Below are 13,505 nucleotides of genomic sequence, written 5' to 3'. Positions count from 1 at the left end.
ACAAAAAAAAAAAAAAAAAAAAAGAGCACAGTGACTAGCCAGTGGGCGGGGCTGTTAAGAGGATTCCAGGAGGGGAGTGCGAACACCCATGTGTCCTCACGTCCTCGCGCAGTGTCCCTCGGCACGAAACCTGCCACCTTTCTTTCCCTTTCTGCCCCCTCGCCCTCCCTTCGTCTTGTCACCAACAAGGGTCACCTCTTAGTTCCCCTCACCCTCTTCTGAACTGTGTTCTTTCCTGTGGGGTAATTCCTTACACTCCAGCCCCTCCACACTCTCCATTTTGTTCAGCTGCTTTCTCCCCACATTTCTCTTTCTGGCACCCCTCTAATCACCTGGTGCAGGTAAACGGCGTGGAGACTCAGCAGACGCAAAGCTCTGGGAGCTGGGCCAGCTTCTGGCCCCCAGTGCCTCCTGGGGACACACAGAACAGAGGGCACAGTGGATGAAAAACAGACATGTCCCCCCGTCCCCACATGCCCCAGGGAGGGCCAGGCTTCACCTCCCCTTTCTGGTCACCCCCGCACCCATGCCCCTGCACCCTTCTCCTGGAGGATCAGCCCCACCAGCCCTGCTCCCTGCGTCTCAGGCCCCCACCCCTCACCTTGAGTCCTGGGTCATTCGGGAAATGGAGGCCAGGAGGCTGGCCATGGCTGCAGCTGGGCAGGGGACTACAGGGATCAGGTCCTGGGGTGGCACGAGGGGCTGCATCGAGAGGTTGGCCAGGCAGGCCTCCGGCTGGGCGCAAGAGAAGAGAGGGTGAGAAGAGAGGGTCAGAAGAGAGGACAGGAGCAGAGGCGGAGGTCTAAGAAAGGCAGGAGAGCAGGCTGAGCTAGTGAGTGAGTTAATACAAGAGGTGAGGCGGGGGGTGGGGGGGGCCGGGGGAGAGGGCAGCAGGGCAGGCAGGCTTCGACTCACCCGAGGGGAGGAGTTGCTGAGGACCCCAGGGCTGGGGGGGCTGCGAACCGAGCTGGCGCCCCAGGCGGCTGCATCTTGTTGCACCCAGCCTCGAAGGTGCCCCAGGAACTTGGAGCTGTGGCTTGGGGGGCACCATTGTGGATGAACCAGGGAGAACATCAGTGAGAGCTCAATCTTCCCGTCCTCAGCCCGCTCAGACAGTGAGGCCTCTGTCTGTCCCTCTGAGAGCCACTGAAAGCAACGACAGTCCTTCAGGGTGCCGCCAACAGCACTTTTTTTTTTTTTTTTTTTTTGGCCGTGCCACATGGCTTGTGGGATCTCAGTTCCCCTACCAGGGATGGAACCCGGGCCCTGGCAGTGAAAGCGCCAAATCCTAACCACTAGGCCACTGGAGAACTCCCGTGAACACCACTTTTATAGCTGTAGCGGGTGCCACCTGGGGTAGGCAGGACAGGAAACACTAGCCCCCCATTCCTTCTTTCCAGGTGAACTGGAAAGAATGGGGACTAGCTCAGGAACACGCAAAAACACAGCCACAGAGCTGGACCTGTGTCCAGACTCAGCACTAGGATACGGCGTGACCTCAGTGTTTTGCCAAACCTGTTCACACTGGATACCAGGGCTGGCCTGACTCCAGTCCCATCCACTGACCAAGACGTTCCCATTTATAGGTGCTATGACGTGCTGGGAACTCTGGTAGGGCTCTACACGTCATCTCACATAATCCTCATAAGAGTCCCACGCACTGTCCTCATTTGACAAATGAGGGCCCTAAGGGGAAGTGAAGTGACTAACTCGAGGTCACAGGTGGCAGGCAATGAAGCTGGGGGTGGAACCCAGCTCTGCTTTGAGTGAGGCAAGCAGACTCCTACCAAACCACAACCCCGCACAGCCAGGGACGGGCTCTTACCTGAGGGGTGGCCATGGTGCTTCACATCCATAAGGGCAAAGGAACAGATGTCCCCAACCCCGGCCACATCTACAGTGAAGTGACGAAAAAAGTCAATGCTCTCCAAGGCGCGAGGGTGAAACCAGGAGAGCAGAAACAGTGGGGTGAGGAGAGGGGACAGGAGCTCCTCTGTGAGGGAGACCTGGGGAAGCAGGGGTGAGGCTGAGAAGGGGTTGCTGAGGGCAACCAAACTCGCCAAGCAGGAAACCTCCAACCCAGTCATTCCCCGACGCCCGGGAGGGCCAGCCCTGAGCCCGTCTGTCCCCAGACACCGCGGGCAGCCAAGCCTCCTCCACAGCCCCGCTACGGGCGTGACCCTCACCGCTCGGTATTGCAGCAGCCGCGCCATCTGCCGGTAAGAGTTGGTCCTGCCGGCAGGGCCGGTCTCCTCCGGGAGGTAGTGCATGCGCGCCAAGGCCGCCGGCAGCAGGATTTGCGGCAGACGACCTTGGCCCTGCGCACCCGGAATGAAACACCTAGAGGGCGGGATGGGGATGAAGAAGGGGCCCGCCGTTCACAGGATGTGCGGCTGGGGGGCCACTAGCGGTGGGAGGGGTAGGGATGCGCGGGAGGCTCAGCCCCAGGACAGAGGAATGCCCCCTCCCCGGACATCTCCCCCATCGCACCTGGCCCCTGGCCACGATCCCGAGCGCGGTCATGGCAGTGAGCACGTGCTCCACGGAGAGCACATCCTCGTCGTAGACTGTGAGCACGAGCAGCGCGGCGAAGAGCGCGCCGGCGAAGAAGACGAGCTGGCGGGCCAGCAGCGCGAGCAGGGGCGCGGGGGCGCGCAGGAAGGCGGCGGCGGGGCGGGAGGCGCGGGCCAGGCGCGCGCGCAGCTCGTGCGGCAGCTCGTTGAAGTGGCGCAGCTGCAGGCGGGCCAGGCGGGACCTGCGGCGCGTCCCCAGCGCGCCGGGCTCGCGCCGCAGCAGCTCCGCGCGGCTGTAGAGGGCGTGCAGCACCTGCCAGGCCAGCACCAGCGGGCTCAGCGCCACGTTCACGGCCGCCAGCAGCAGCACCGTGCTCCGCCAGCGCGCGGCCAGGGCGGCCCGTCGGTCGCTGCGCTTGTAGGCGTCGGGCAGCTCCCAGCCGCCGCGGAAGAACGCGAAGGGCCCGCGGAAGAGGAGCAGATCGACGTTGGGGGCCAGGCCGCAGCTGAGGAAGGCCGCCCTGCCTCCCCAGGGCACGGCGCGGCGGGCCCTTGTTGGCCAGCGCCGCCTGGTAGTTGGTGTAGCGCAGGATGCGGTGGTGGGCGTCCAGCTCCGTCAGCGGCCTCGGCTGCACGCACAGCCCCCCGCTCCCCAACAGCGCCAGGAGGCGGGACTGCACCTCGGCCCGGGGCACCGAGCTGAGCTCCTCCTGCGGAGAGGGGAAGCCCGAGCGCCAGCCACCTGGATTCCTCTCCACTGCGATACCCAAACTCCCCATGACCAGAGATGCATCCCCGCCGTCCTCACCCAGTGTCTCTCGGGCACGAAAGCTGCCACCTTTTGCTTTCTGCCCCCTCGCCCTCCCTTCGCCTTGACACCAAGGGGCACCTCTTAGTTACCCTCACCCTGTTCCGAACTGTGTTCCTCAGGCCCCTGCCCCTCCTGAGGCCGTGAGTCATGTGCTTCCCAGGAAGAGCTCATAAACCAAACTCCACATGTATCTGAGCTTAGCTCCGTAACAGCAGGTTTTCCTGGCCACCGCTCGCCCCTCCATGCCCGCAGCCCTACACATACAAGGTACATCAGAGCTGCAGGTAACAAGGCAGTCTCTTTCCCATTCCTAGGGTACCAGCCCGCTGGGCCCGGAAGCCCCCAAACTTTTACCTCAGCATGCTTTGAGACACATACACACACCCCGCCCCATCCCACTCCATCAGATTAACCTTCTTAAGACAGTGGCTGTGTCCCCATCTGGGGTGGAGGCTGTCAGATCTCACTTGGAGCTCATCTGCAAACCTCATTTTAGCCCAATTTCACCCAGCCTCCCCAGTCCAGCTTAGTCAAGTCCCTCCAGGCCAGCCTCTCCAGTCCATCCCAGGGTCTCCCTTTCCCCCGGAAGGAAGAGGGGAAAGAAGGAAGGGGAAAGAGGGGTCAGGCACCTCCTGGAGGAGCAGTGGTCCAGCTCCTCAGCTTCCCTCAGCTTCCCATCCCCAGCCCTCGCGACTCTTTCCTGTGCTATGGCTCGTGCTTCCGTACTCAGGTGGGCTTTCGAGAACCTCTCCCCTTTGCTGCACAGGAGGGCTGTGTAAAGGGCTCTGCACTTCTGAGAGGAGCAGGGAAAGCTGGCTGCTGAAGGTAGCCTTTGCGCTGTGCCTTAAAGAAAGAACTTGGGGAGCTTCCCTGGTGGCACAGTGGTTGAGAGTCCGCCTGCCGATGCGGGGGACACGGGTTCGTGCCCCGGTCCGGGAAGATCCCACATGCCGCGGAGCAGCTGAGCCCGTAAGCCATGGCCGCTGAGCCTGCGCATCCGGAGCCTGTGCTCCGCAACGGGAGAGGCCACGACAGTGAGAGGCCCGCGTACCGCAAAAAAAAAAAAAAAAAAAAAAAAAAAAACTAGAACGTAGGTGCAGAGCCAGAAGGAGCATGAGCGAGATGCGGGGGGGAAGAGCAAAGCGTGACCAGGGGCCGACGAAGTATCTTCCTACAAACAGGGGCCGGAACGGGGGGTGGGCTCGCTGACGGGGGCCTGAACACTCAGTTGCAGGCTGGTGGGTCCGTCTCCTTACTGCTGCCCAAAGATGCACATTGCTTCCCCTGCCCCCTTCCTGCCTGGGGTTTGGAATGCCTCCCCACCTCCTATCCTCCCCAGCCCAACCCCAGTTCCTCCTGCTCTGGAAAGTCAGGTGACTGCCCTTCCTCTAAAGACCCATTGTTTGGACCACGAGCACGTGACTGTACATCATCTTCCATAACCATCTACATCAACTAAGCTCCACAAGAGTAAGGACCTTGTGTTCTAAGAGGTGGTACCCCACCTCCTAACGTTATTCGGAGCCAAGGGTAGGTGTCTCTAAGGGCTTCTGCCCTCTTCCCAGTGGATCCTTCTGTCTGTACAGCTCCCTACTCCTTCCCACCCTCTGCCCCCTGACATGGCACCCCTCCACAGACACGCTCACCCAACTCACTGGGGGGATGTGCAGGGCCTCCCTGGAAAACACCTGGATGTCCCAGTAGCTGAAGAGTTTGCAGACCGAGCAAAGCAGCTGGAACAGCCAGACGGCAGCCGCCAGGATCAGCGGGAAGACCAGCTGGAGCGGATCCTGTGCCGGGTGGGACAGACAGAAGAGAGAAAGTAGCGGCCCCGTAGCAAGGGAGACCAGGCTTGGGGAGCGATGGGGGAGGGGACCCAGCCAGACCGGTGGTTCTCAAAATGTGGGCCCTAGGGGTCCCCAGGCCCTTGTGAGTGTCTGCAAAGTCAAAACTTTTCATATAATATTAAGGTTTTCTGACATTTTCATTCTCCTTCTCCCAAGAGTATACAATGGCCTTTTCCAGAGGCTATGTGACATCACGGTCACAGTCGATGGAATGTATGTTTGTATGTTCTTAGGAACAGCTTTAAGCTGTTCTCAGCTTTAATCTCTAACGAGATAAATACAGATAGGATTCTCATCAACAAAAGGTCTTGGGAGTTGGGTTCTCAATCAATTTTAAGTGTATCAAAGGTGGCCTGAGACTAAAAACTTGGAGAATGGCTGATCTAAACCAAGGAACAAAAGGAGGGGAGGCTTTTGTCTTTGTCGGTTGCTCTCCCCCATCACCTCCCCCACCAGCTGTCACTCACCACTGGGCACTCTGGGATGAGGCTAGGATAGCATCGGACGAGGTCACTTTGCTGTGGAGCGACCCAGGTCTTGTTCGGTTTTTTGGTTGGTTGGCAAAGAGAACGCTGTAATCCACGCAGCGGAAGAAGGAAGGTTGTGAAGGTGACAATGAAAATGAATCGTCTGGGACGGGAGGGAGTGCAGTGAAGAGGCCCGCGGGCTGGGAGGGCTCCTGCCCCAGCCTCCGGGCCCGCCCGGATTAACCCATCCTGCTGAGCCCCTGGGTTGCCTGGGAAGGCACTGGAGGCCCAGAAGCAGCAGGCACTACTGAAGAAGCCAGGGGAAGAGCTTGGGGTCTGGGACAAGCATCTCACCCCAGCTGGAAGACATCCTCCAGCAGGATACAGGCAAAGCCACTCCTCTGGTGGTAGCTGTACATGTGGCAGGGCGTCAAGAATTAAGCCTGCGGCACGATGGGCCTTTCCTGAGGACGCCGACTCCTCAGCCCCCAAGTCCCCAACCCACTGCATCCCTATCTCCCTGCCTCCCGTGCCCCTTCTGCCAGGCAGAGCACAAAAGGATATCTTGGTGAAGCAGCTGTCCGGATTCTGGACGTGGTGCCAGGAGCCTGGGCACAGAGGGGAGAGCGTTGGGACTCACCTGCCTCCATGCCCTCAAGCCTCTGCCAGAGGCCCAGCCCGGGGGACACTCTGGAGCCCTGAGGCCCTCCCCAGCCCCTCACCTCAGAGCCCGTCAGGCACATGAAGCAGGGGCTGCTGCCCCTCCCCATGGAGGGCTGAATCTTGGGACCCCTCAGGGTCACAGCCCTCCACCCTCTCATAATCCTGCTCAGGGATCAGAGGGCCTATCCGCAGCCTAGGAGGGTCCTGGGGGCATCGGCGTGGGGCAGGTGCAGAGTGCGAACCCCAGGAAGGGGGAGCAGAGATGGGCATCATCGCGGGCCGGGGCTGCATGGCGGGGGTAGCAGGAGTGGGGAGGGTACTATAGCGAGGCTGAGAAGCCCCTGGGGCCTGCACCGCTGGGTAGGGGGGTCCCGGGGCTGAAGGAGGAGCTGAGGGAGGGGTGCTTTTTGTGTGAGGGGCAGGGGCCAGAGAGAAGGTGGAGACCCTCCCTCCCCCAGGTCCCGGACCCGGAGGAGGAGAAAGAGGAGGCAGTGGCATGGGGACGAGGGGCACGGATCCACGCCCCAGCTGCCCCCTGGTCCCCACCCCACCCCCCGCCCATTTGCCTCACCATCAGGCCGGCGGCATCTCCTGAAAGCTTGGAGAGATGGGAGCTGCTGCTGTTTCAGAAGAGGTCTGCGTTGCTGAGCGGGGACTTCAGCAACCAGGACGGTGACTACAGCCCGGTGACTCAGTCAGGGCGGGCTTCAGGCGCAGTCACCAGCCCGACCACCCACACCCCTTCCAGGGCAACCTGCGGCCAAACCTCTTAGGGCCCCGCCTCCATGCCTGGCAGGGCAGTACCTGGAGAGGCAGGAGCAGAGGAGATCCCCATGGTCCCACCTTCAGACCCCCAGCGGACTTAAAGAGGGGAGGCCAGAGAGCAGAAGCCAAGAACAAAGACAGAAAGAATCCTAGTTAGGATTATAGAGCTATGGGGCCAAGATATACATCTTTAGTTTCTTAAAACCTTATCTCAGAAAAAAACAAAACAACTTATCTCCCCTCTCTATATACACACACACACAGAGTGATCAACATAGAAACACTTTAAGACCAAACACAAAAAAGAAAAAAAGAAAACGAAAAAGGCTGCATGTTTTGCTTGTATGACAGTGCTAAGGAATGGAAAAGGGGAGATCGTCTGACTTTGCAGCCAGGGTGGGGGAAACTGAGAGGGAGCAAGTGAAGAGAGGAGAGGCAATTATTTTGGATGAGAGGTGGTTCTCGGAGCTTTTACAGTAGGAAAGTGGGGTTCCTCGGAAGCTCCAGTATGTTTGCTTATTTATCCTCTTGAAACCCTCTCTACCAAGTTCTGATCCAGTTTTGGGGGCCCCCTGAGAAGCATCAGGGCTGACCCAGCAGAGGGCAGCTGAAGGTCAGGAATTTGGAAGGGCCGGTAATTTGGGTGCCCCAGGGATGAGCTGACTGAGTTGAGTTCCTTGTTGCCACCTCGAGGAGGAGGAGGCCCAGGCAGCTGGTATGGTGGCTTGTCCAATGCCATTCTTGAGGCCCTGAATCATCAGGTTTCCTACTGAAGTCCATTCCTGAGGTGCTGACTCAGCCACCCACGTGTCAGGGTCTCCAGGGCTTAAGTCCAAGCGCTGATGTAGGGACCAGTATCCAAGACATGGAAACAGAGGAACAGAGTACATCCCAGATTGCCCACTGGAGGAACTTAGAGGAGGAACCTGTGCTTCCTTCCTGGGAGGGGAATTGTCATGGTAGCTCAGGACTTGCATAGTTTTATCCCCGAGCAGGAGGCAGAGCTATGAAAACAAGAGTCCTGGTGCCCAAAATGGAATCCCACACTGCAGAGGGGCTAGGAAATTCCCATGATCTCTCTGAGACACCTGTCAAAATCAGATATGTGGGGTTTCCTCTGGTCTCTCCCCAGCCTCACTCACCCTGTTATTCCACCATACTCACTTTAGGACCCTCCCATACAGCCTTCTCACCCAGCCCAACCTCAGACTAATCCTGACGTTTTCCTACCCAGTTTCACTCCAGATTCATCGATGAACAGCCTCCCTACCACCGGCCCCAATTCATGTCAATTTATTATTAAGGACACTTTTCCCTGCCAGGCATTTGGAGGGGAAGGAGGGGACGGATGAATGAGACAGAGCCACTTACCCAAAAGGAAGTCAAGGCCCAGTGGGGAGGCAGCTATGCAAACAAGTAATTACACAGAAGAAATAACTAAGAGCGAAACAGAGGTGTAAGAGCTGTGCGGTGGCAGCTTCAGGCACAGTCAGCCTAACTGCGGTAGGAAGGCATCTGTGGGGGAGATGGATCTAGGGTCGCGCCAGCGGTTCTAAACCATTGAGTAGGGGCAGCTTATCAGAATCACCAGGGGTTTTTTTCCCCAAAATATATGTGGCTTCCGTCCCCGGAGCTCTGACTCGCCTAGGAGAGCGGGGTGGGTGGCAAAGGACGTGCACATGTTTTGAAAAAAGTCCAAACGGTTTTTGTCCCTTAGTCTCCCAGAACCAGCGGTCTACACTCTCTGGAGACTCCGGAACATCTTGAGTCCGCCGGGAGCGCCCATAAGAGAATGACCCGGAGGTCAGCAACTGACGCGTTACTATGGATACCCCAGGGCGGGGGGACGCACTCTGCACACTCTCAAAACGTCACCCCATAGCCGACTCGGACAGCGGGCACAGGAAACAGGGCACAGGGCAGGGCCCGCCCGGAACTGGGGGCGGGAGACAGGCGACTCTCTGCAATCACAGTCCCAGAAGGGGGGGGCTAACAAGGTTTTCTCCAATCACAGCTTGCAATGAAATTGATGCTTCTTTCCACCAATCATCGCCGAGTCGCGAGGGGGTTGTCGGGATGGGGGCCGGAGCCAACATGGACCCCTCAGTGGAGTAAGGGTGAAGCTGCTGTTGCCAGCTGCTCTTTTTCTCCCCCACCATGTTGGTGCACTTATTTCGGGTCGGGATTCGGGGTAGCCCCGTCGCAGGCAAGCCACTACTACCTCTCCGCTTCCAGACATTCTCGGCCGTCAGGTAAAAAGGGACAAACCTACTGGGAGCGCGGGCCATTGACCCGCCGGCAGGGCGTGGGGACCGCCGGGAGATGAAGTCCCGGGCTCGCGCAAGGCCTGCTGGGAGTTGTAGGCCGGCCCGGCCCGGGGTTGAATGTCACTCCCTCGGGGATTGGCCTCAATTATTTACAGCGAGACCTAGGTGCCAGCAGGAGGCTCGGCGCGGCTGTATCTGCGTGTGTGCTGAACGGAGGGGGCGCTCTGGCCAGTGACCACGCTAGGTCTCTTCCCACCAGCGGGCGCCGTGCTGCACAGGTGTTGGGCCCCCGTTTCCGGCCCCAGTCCTCGTTCTTGGAATTGGTCTGGCGATGTAGATAAAAATTATTAGTGTCCGGAGACATTTAGTATTGCTGTTGTTCCAAAGATTCAGTGTGAACTGAACAAAAATGGTTACTAAATCGGGATGCTTTCAGCAGAGATAGTCAGTTTGGTAATGCGTATGTATGTGTTCTTGTATGCTCTATACATGTTGGTCTCAAGAGAGAAAGACACAGGTGGGAAACGAACGTGTACCCTGAAACTGCCACTCCGCTGTAAATGCTTTATGAGAAGCGACTGATGCCTTTCTAATCCTGGAGTGAAGAACCCGAGAGCCAGGCAGGCAGCAGATTCATAGGGGCTGGTGGATGTGGACTTGTGTCCTTTGGAAAGCCCGTCTGACTGATGGAGGGCGAGATGGGCGGAGCTGCGGCTAGAAGTACCGGTGCTGGGAAGTAATCTGCCAGTTCTTGGCAGTGACCAAGCACTGCTTAGACCTTAGTTTGGAGAAGATGAGAAAAGCTGGAAAGTGGCCATGGTAAATTATTAAAAGGCTTGAAAACAGTCCTTAGGAAAAGAGTAAGGGTGTCGATGTTTTTTAACCAGAGCGAAACTCCAGAAAAGACATCAAACAACGTTTTAGTGTTTGTGTGTTCATAGTGTAGTGTTTTTAAAACGTCAGGTCACAACACAATAGTCCATAAAGTGAAGTTAGTGAGTCTGAATCACTTAAAAGTGAATATAATGGAATACGTGTTAAAAACAAAGTAGGGGGACTTCTCTGGTGGCGCAGTGGTTAAGAAGCCGCCTGCCAATGCAGAGGATATGGGTTCGATCCCTGGTCCGGAATGATCCTACATGCCGCAGAGCAGCTAAGCCCCTGCACCACAACTACTGAGCCTGCACTCTAGAACCCATGAGCTACAACTACTGAGCCCACATGCCACAACTCCTAAAGCCCGCATGCCTAGAGCCCATGCTCCACAACAGAAACCACCGCAATGAGAAGCCTGCGCACCGCAACCAAGAGTAGCCCCCGCTCGCCGCAACTAGAGAAAGCCCATGCGCAGCAACGAAGACCCAATGCAGCCAAAAATAAATAAATAAATATATTAATTAATTAATTTTAAAAATTAGGGAGGGAATTCCCTGGTGGTCCAGTGGTTAGGACTTGGTGCTTTCACTGCCGGGGCCTGGGTTTAATCCTTGGTGGGGAAACTAAGAACCTGCGAGCCGCACAGGACAGCCAAAAAAAAATGAGGGAGAGTAGTGTTTCGTGAAGCATTTAAGTTTTCTGTGACGTTGTGCCGGATCGCAAAGTAAAACATATTTGTTACTGTTATGCACAGTAAGTCTAAAACTTTGCAAACACTGCAGCAGCGAGTCAGGGCAGATTGTTCTGCATTTCTAATGAGAGCACGTGCTCAAGAAACATAACCGTTTGCTGAACACTGTTATGTACCAGAGCTCTGCTAAGTGCTGGGGATGCAGTGGTGAATAAGATAGGGCTTCCCGCCATCGAGGAATATATGGTCTGATGAGGAAGAGGGGCACTTACACAGGGCAGAAGGACATTGAGCTTTTCCGTTTATATTTTGGATAGATATAAAGTACACAGTGGAAGACAGGCAGGTGGATGGGGTCGGGGGAGGTGTAATATAGAGTTGGCAAGAGGCCCAGGCCTCCCTGAAACAAGGGAAGGATGAGATGGAGTGTGTAGTTAGGAGGGTCTGGAAATATGAAAGGCCATCATAGTAAAGAAGAAACCTTTCATCTATTTGTTTTCTAAAAGCCTCTCCTCATCAATAATCTCATTTGGATCTTTGATTGTCCTACCATATGCTCTTAGCCAGATAACTCATGCTTCTAACAGGCCTCTCTATAGCCACTCCTGGCATTCTCCAGCTCACTCCCCTTTGCTGTGATCTTTAAAATGCAATTATGGGGACTTCCCTGGTGGCACAGTGGTTAAGAATGCGCCTGCCAATGCAGGGGACACGGGTTCAATCCCTGGTCCGGGAAGATCCCACATGCCGCGGAGCAACTAAGCCCGTGCGCCACAACTACTGAGCCCGCGAGCCACAACTGCTGAAGCCCGCGCACCTAGAGCCCGTGTTCTGCAACAAGAGAAGCCACTGCAATGAGAAGCCCACGCACTGCAAGGAAGAGTAGCCCCCGCTCGCGGCAGTGAAGACCCAACACAGCCAAAAATAATTAATTAAAAAAATTTTTTAATTAAAAAAATGCAATTATGATTATGGTCCTAGTTGCCCTCTCAAGTCCAGGTGTTTTAAAAGGACGGTAATGACTCCCCCCACCCTCCAGCCTCAGCAGGCTTTGTCGTTAGTTGTTTGTATCCACACACACACTAAAGCTTAACTACCGCAGCGTAGTTACTTGGTCTGTACCGTTCACCCCCTCTTACTGTTCCTCAGAGCAGAGCACTGATGCACAGTAGGCTGCGGCCCTACATTGCCGTCTACAGGTACCGAAACTGCAGGAAAGGGGTGATCTTGGCCTCTCCCAAGATGACAAGATACGTTATTTGGATTTTATTTCTTTTTCTTCCTTCAGCTGACAGAGAGGGAGTCTGTCACCCTTTCCTTCCTTGCCTTGTCACGTAAGCACTCAAGGCCAGGAAGGAGACAGGGCGATGGGATATGTAATAAGCTTCCGACCAGTGGTCAGAGACTTGGGTCCAGTCCTGGCCCTGCCACACATAACCCTGGGCTCATCACACATGGCAGCATAGGATGAGCCTGGATTCTGGAGTCAGACAGCAGGGCTCCTCTCTTGTCCTAGTTCTGCTGCTTGGGGACAAATGATTTCAGCTCTCAGCCCTGCAGGATTTTTTCATCTATCAAGTGAGAATACTGGCATCTCCCTCCCAGGGATGTGAGGATCAAACAGAGCGGACTGATGACTTGGTTAGGCAGGGGGGGGGGGCACTCTCCCTCTCTGAGCTGCATTCACTGGGAACTTCCGTATTCTCCACTGTAAGAGGAGCGCCGTCCAGCTCTGATGTCCTGTGATTCTAAGAGAGCAGGGGTTGGAGATGGTCGCTGGCTAGGGCCCACCGTCTGAGACGAGCCAGGGAGAACACCTTTACTACTCGATTGCTTTCCACTGGGCGTGTTCATCTCAGAAACCGAGGTTGCTTAAGAGCTGCCCTGAGAAGGGCAGGGTGCGCCGTTGGGAGAGGAGCTGCTGCTCTCCAGATGGCTGAGCCGAGAGCTCGGCTGCTTTGTTGTTCAGCTGAGGGCCAGCTGGGCCCTCGAGCCCTCAGTGCCGTTCTCTCCCTGCAGGTCCCGCGATGGCCGCCCCAGCTCCTGCCTCCTCGGGGCCGTGGCCCGGCTGCAGCCCCAGCTCCAGGCCTGCCTCCCTCGAGCCCCTCCAGCCCCCAGCCGCAGCCCCTCTGCCTTGTGCTGGGTTGGGGGAGTCCTCCTAGGCCCCATGGTCCTGAGTAGGTGCCCCCACCACGGCCTGGTGGCACTGTGTGAGGCAGAAGCGGCCCCTCCGGCCCGCTCCGGACCCGGTGTTGTGGAGCCCCGCTTCAGCTGGAAGCTCTTCTGGCAGTTTCTACGCCCCCACGTGCTGGTCCTGGGGGTAGCCGTCGTGGTGAGGTCTTCTCCCGCCCCGCCCCGCGCCAGCGACAGGGAAGAACCCAGCCAGGGGTTCGCGGAAGCCCCAGCCAGAGCCGCCTAGGGACAGCTTTCCTGCCTGGCCGAATCTCAGAGGACACCTCGGGAAGCAGCGGGGCTGGGGGTCCCCAGGAGGACCTGCACAGGGCAGCTGGGTGAACAGGGTCCAGGGGTCCCCTGGGGCTGGCAGCTGGGCTTTAACTCTCCGAGAGACACAGGAGCCCCCAAAGTGTGGGCAGTAGTGGGAGAC

At 57.2% G+C, this 13,505-nt stretch overlaps 2 protein-coding genes across 2 annotated transcripts in view; one reads left to right on the top strand and one right to left on the bottom strand.

The window, feature by feature from the left end:
• The window catches only part of ATG9B (autophagy related 9B), a 7,800-nt gene extending 925 nt beyond the window's left edge, over nucleotides 1-6,875 (bottom strand). Inside the window, 16 exon segments of the mRNA XM_007469837.1 lie at nucleotides 333-364; nucleotides 367-425; nucleotides 602-735; nucleotides 916-1,150; nucleotides 1,831-2,006; nucleotides 2,187-2,350; nucleotides 2,499-3,061; nucleotides 3,063-3,223; nucleotides 4,980-5,114; nucleotides 5,453-5,462; nucleotides 5,639-5,760; nucleotides 5,762-5,801; nucleotides 5,993-6,057; nucleotides 6,203-6,246; nucleotides 6,361-6,844; nucleotides 6,846-6,875. Of these exon segments, the coding sequence (XP_007469899.1) occupies nucleotides 333-364; nucleotides 367-425; nucleotides 602-735; nucleotides 916-1,150; nucleotides 1,831-2,006; nucleotides 2,187-2,350; nucleotides 2,499-3,061; nucleotides 3,063-3,223; nucleotides 4,980-5,114; nucleotides 5,453-5,462; nucleotides 5,639-5,760; nucleotides 5,762-5,801; nucleotides 5,993-6,057; nucleotides 6,203-6,246; nucleotides 6,361-6,844; nucleotides 6,846-6,875 (2,454 nt within the window).
• Nucleotides 6,876-9,132: 2,257 nt separating this feature from the next.
• The window catches only part of ABCB8 (ATP binding cassette subfamily B member 8), a 14,727-nt gene continuing 10,354 nt past the window's right edge, over nucleotides 9,133-13,505 (top strand). Inside the window, exons 1-2 of the mRNA XM_007469836.1 lie at nucleotides 9,133-9,318; nucleotides 12,920-13,232. Coding sequence (XP_007469898.1) covers nucleotides 9,224-9,318; nucleotides 12,920-13,232 — 408 coding nt within the window. The 5' untranslated portion in view covers nucleotides 9,133-9,223. The remainder of the gene's footprint in view (nucleotides 9,319-12,919; nucleotides 13,233-13,505) is intronic.

The sequence above is a fragment of the Lipotes vexillifer genome, unplaced genomic scaffold (assembly GCF_000442215.2).
Source record: "Lipotes vexillifer unplaced genomic scaffold, Lipotes_vexillifer_v1.1 scaffold472, whole genome shotgun sequence".
Taxonomy (NCBI): domain Eukaryota; kingdom Metazoa; phylum Chordata; class Mammalia; order Artiodactyla; family Lipotidae; genus Lipotes; species Lipotes vexillifer.
This window is presented reverse-complemented; position numbering and strand designations above follow the sequence as displayed.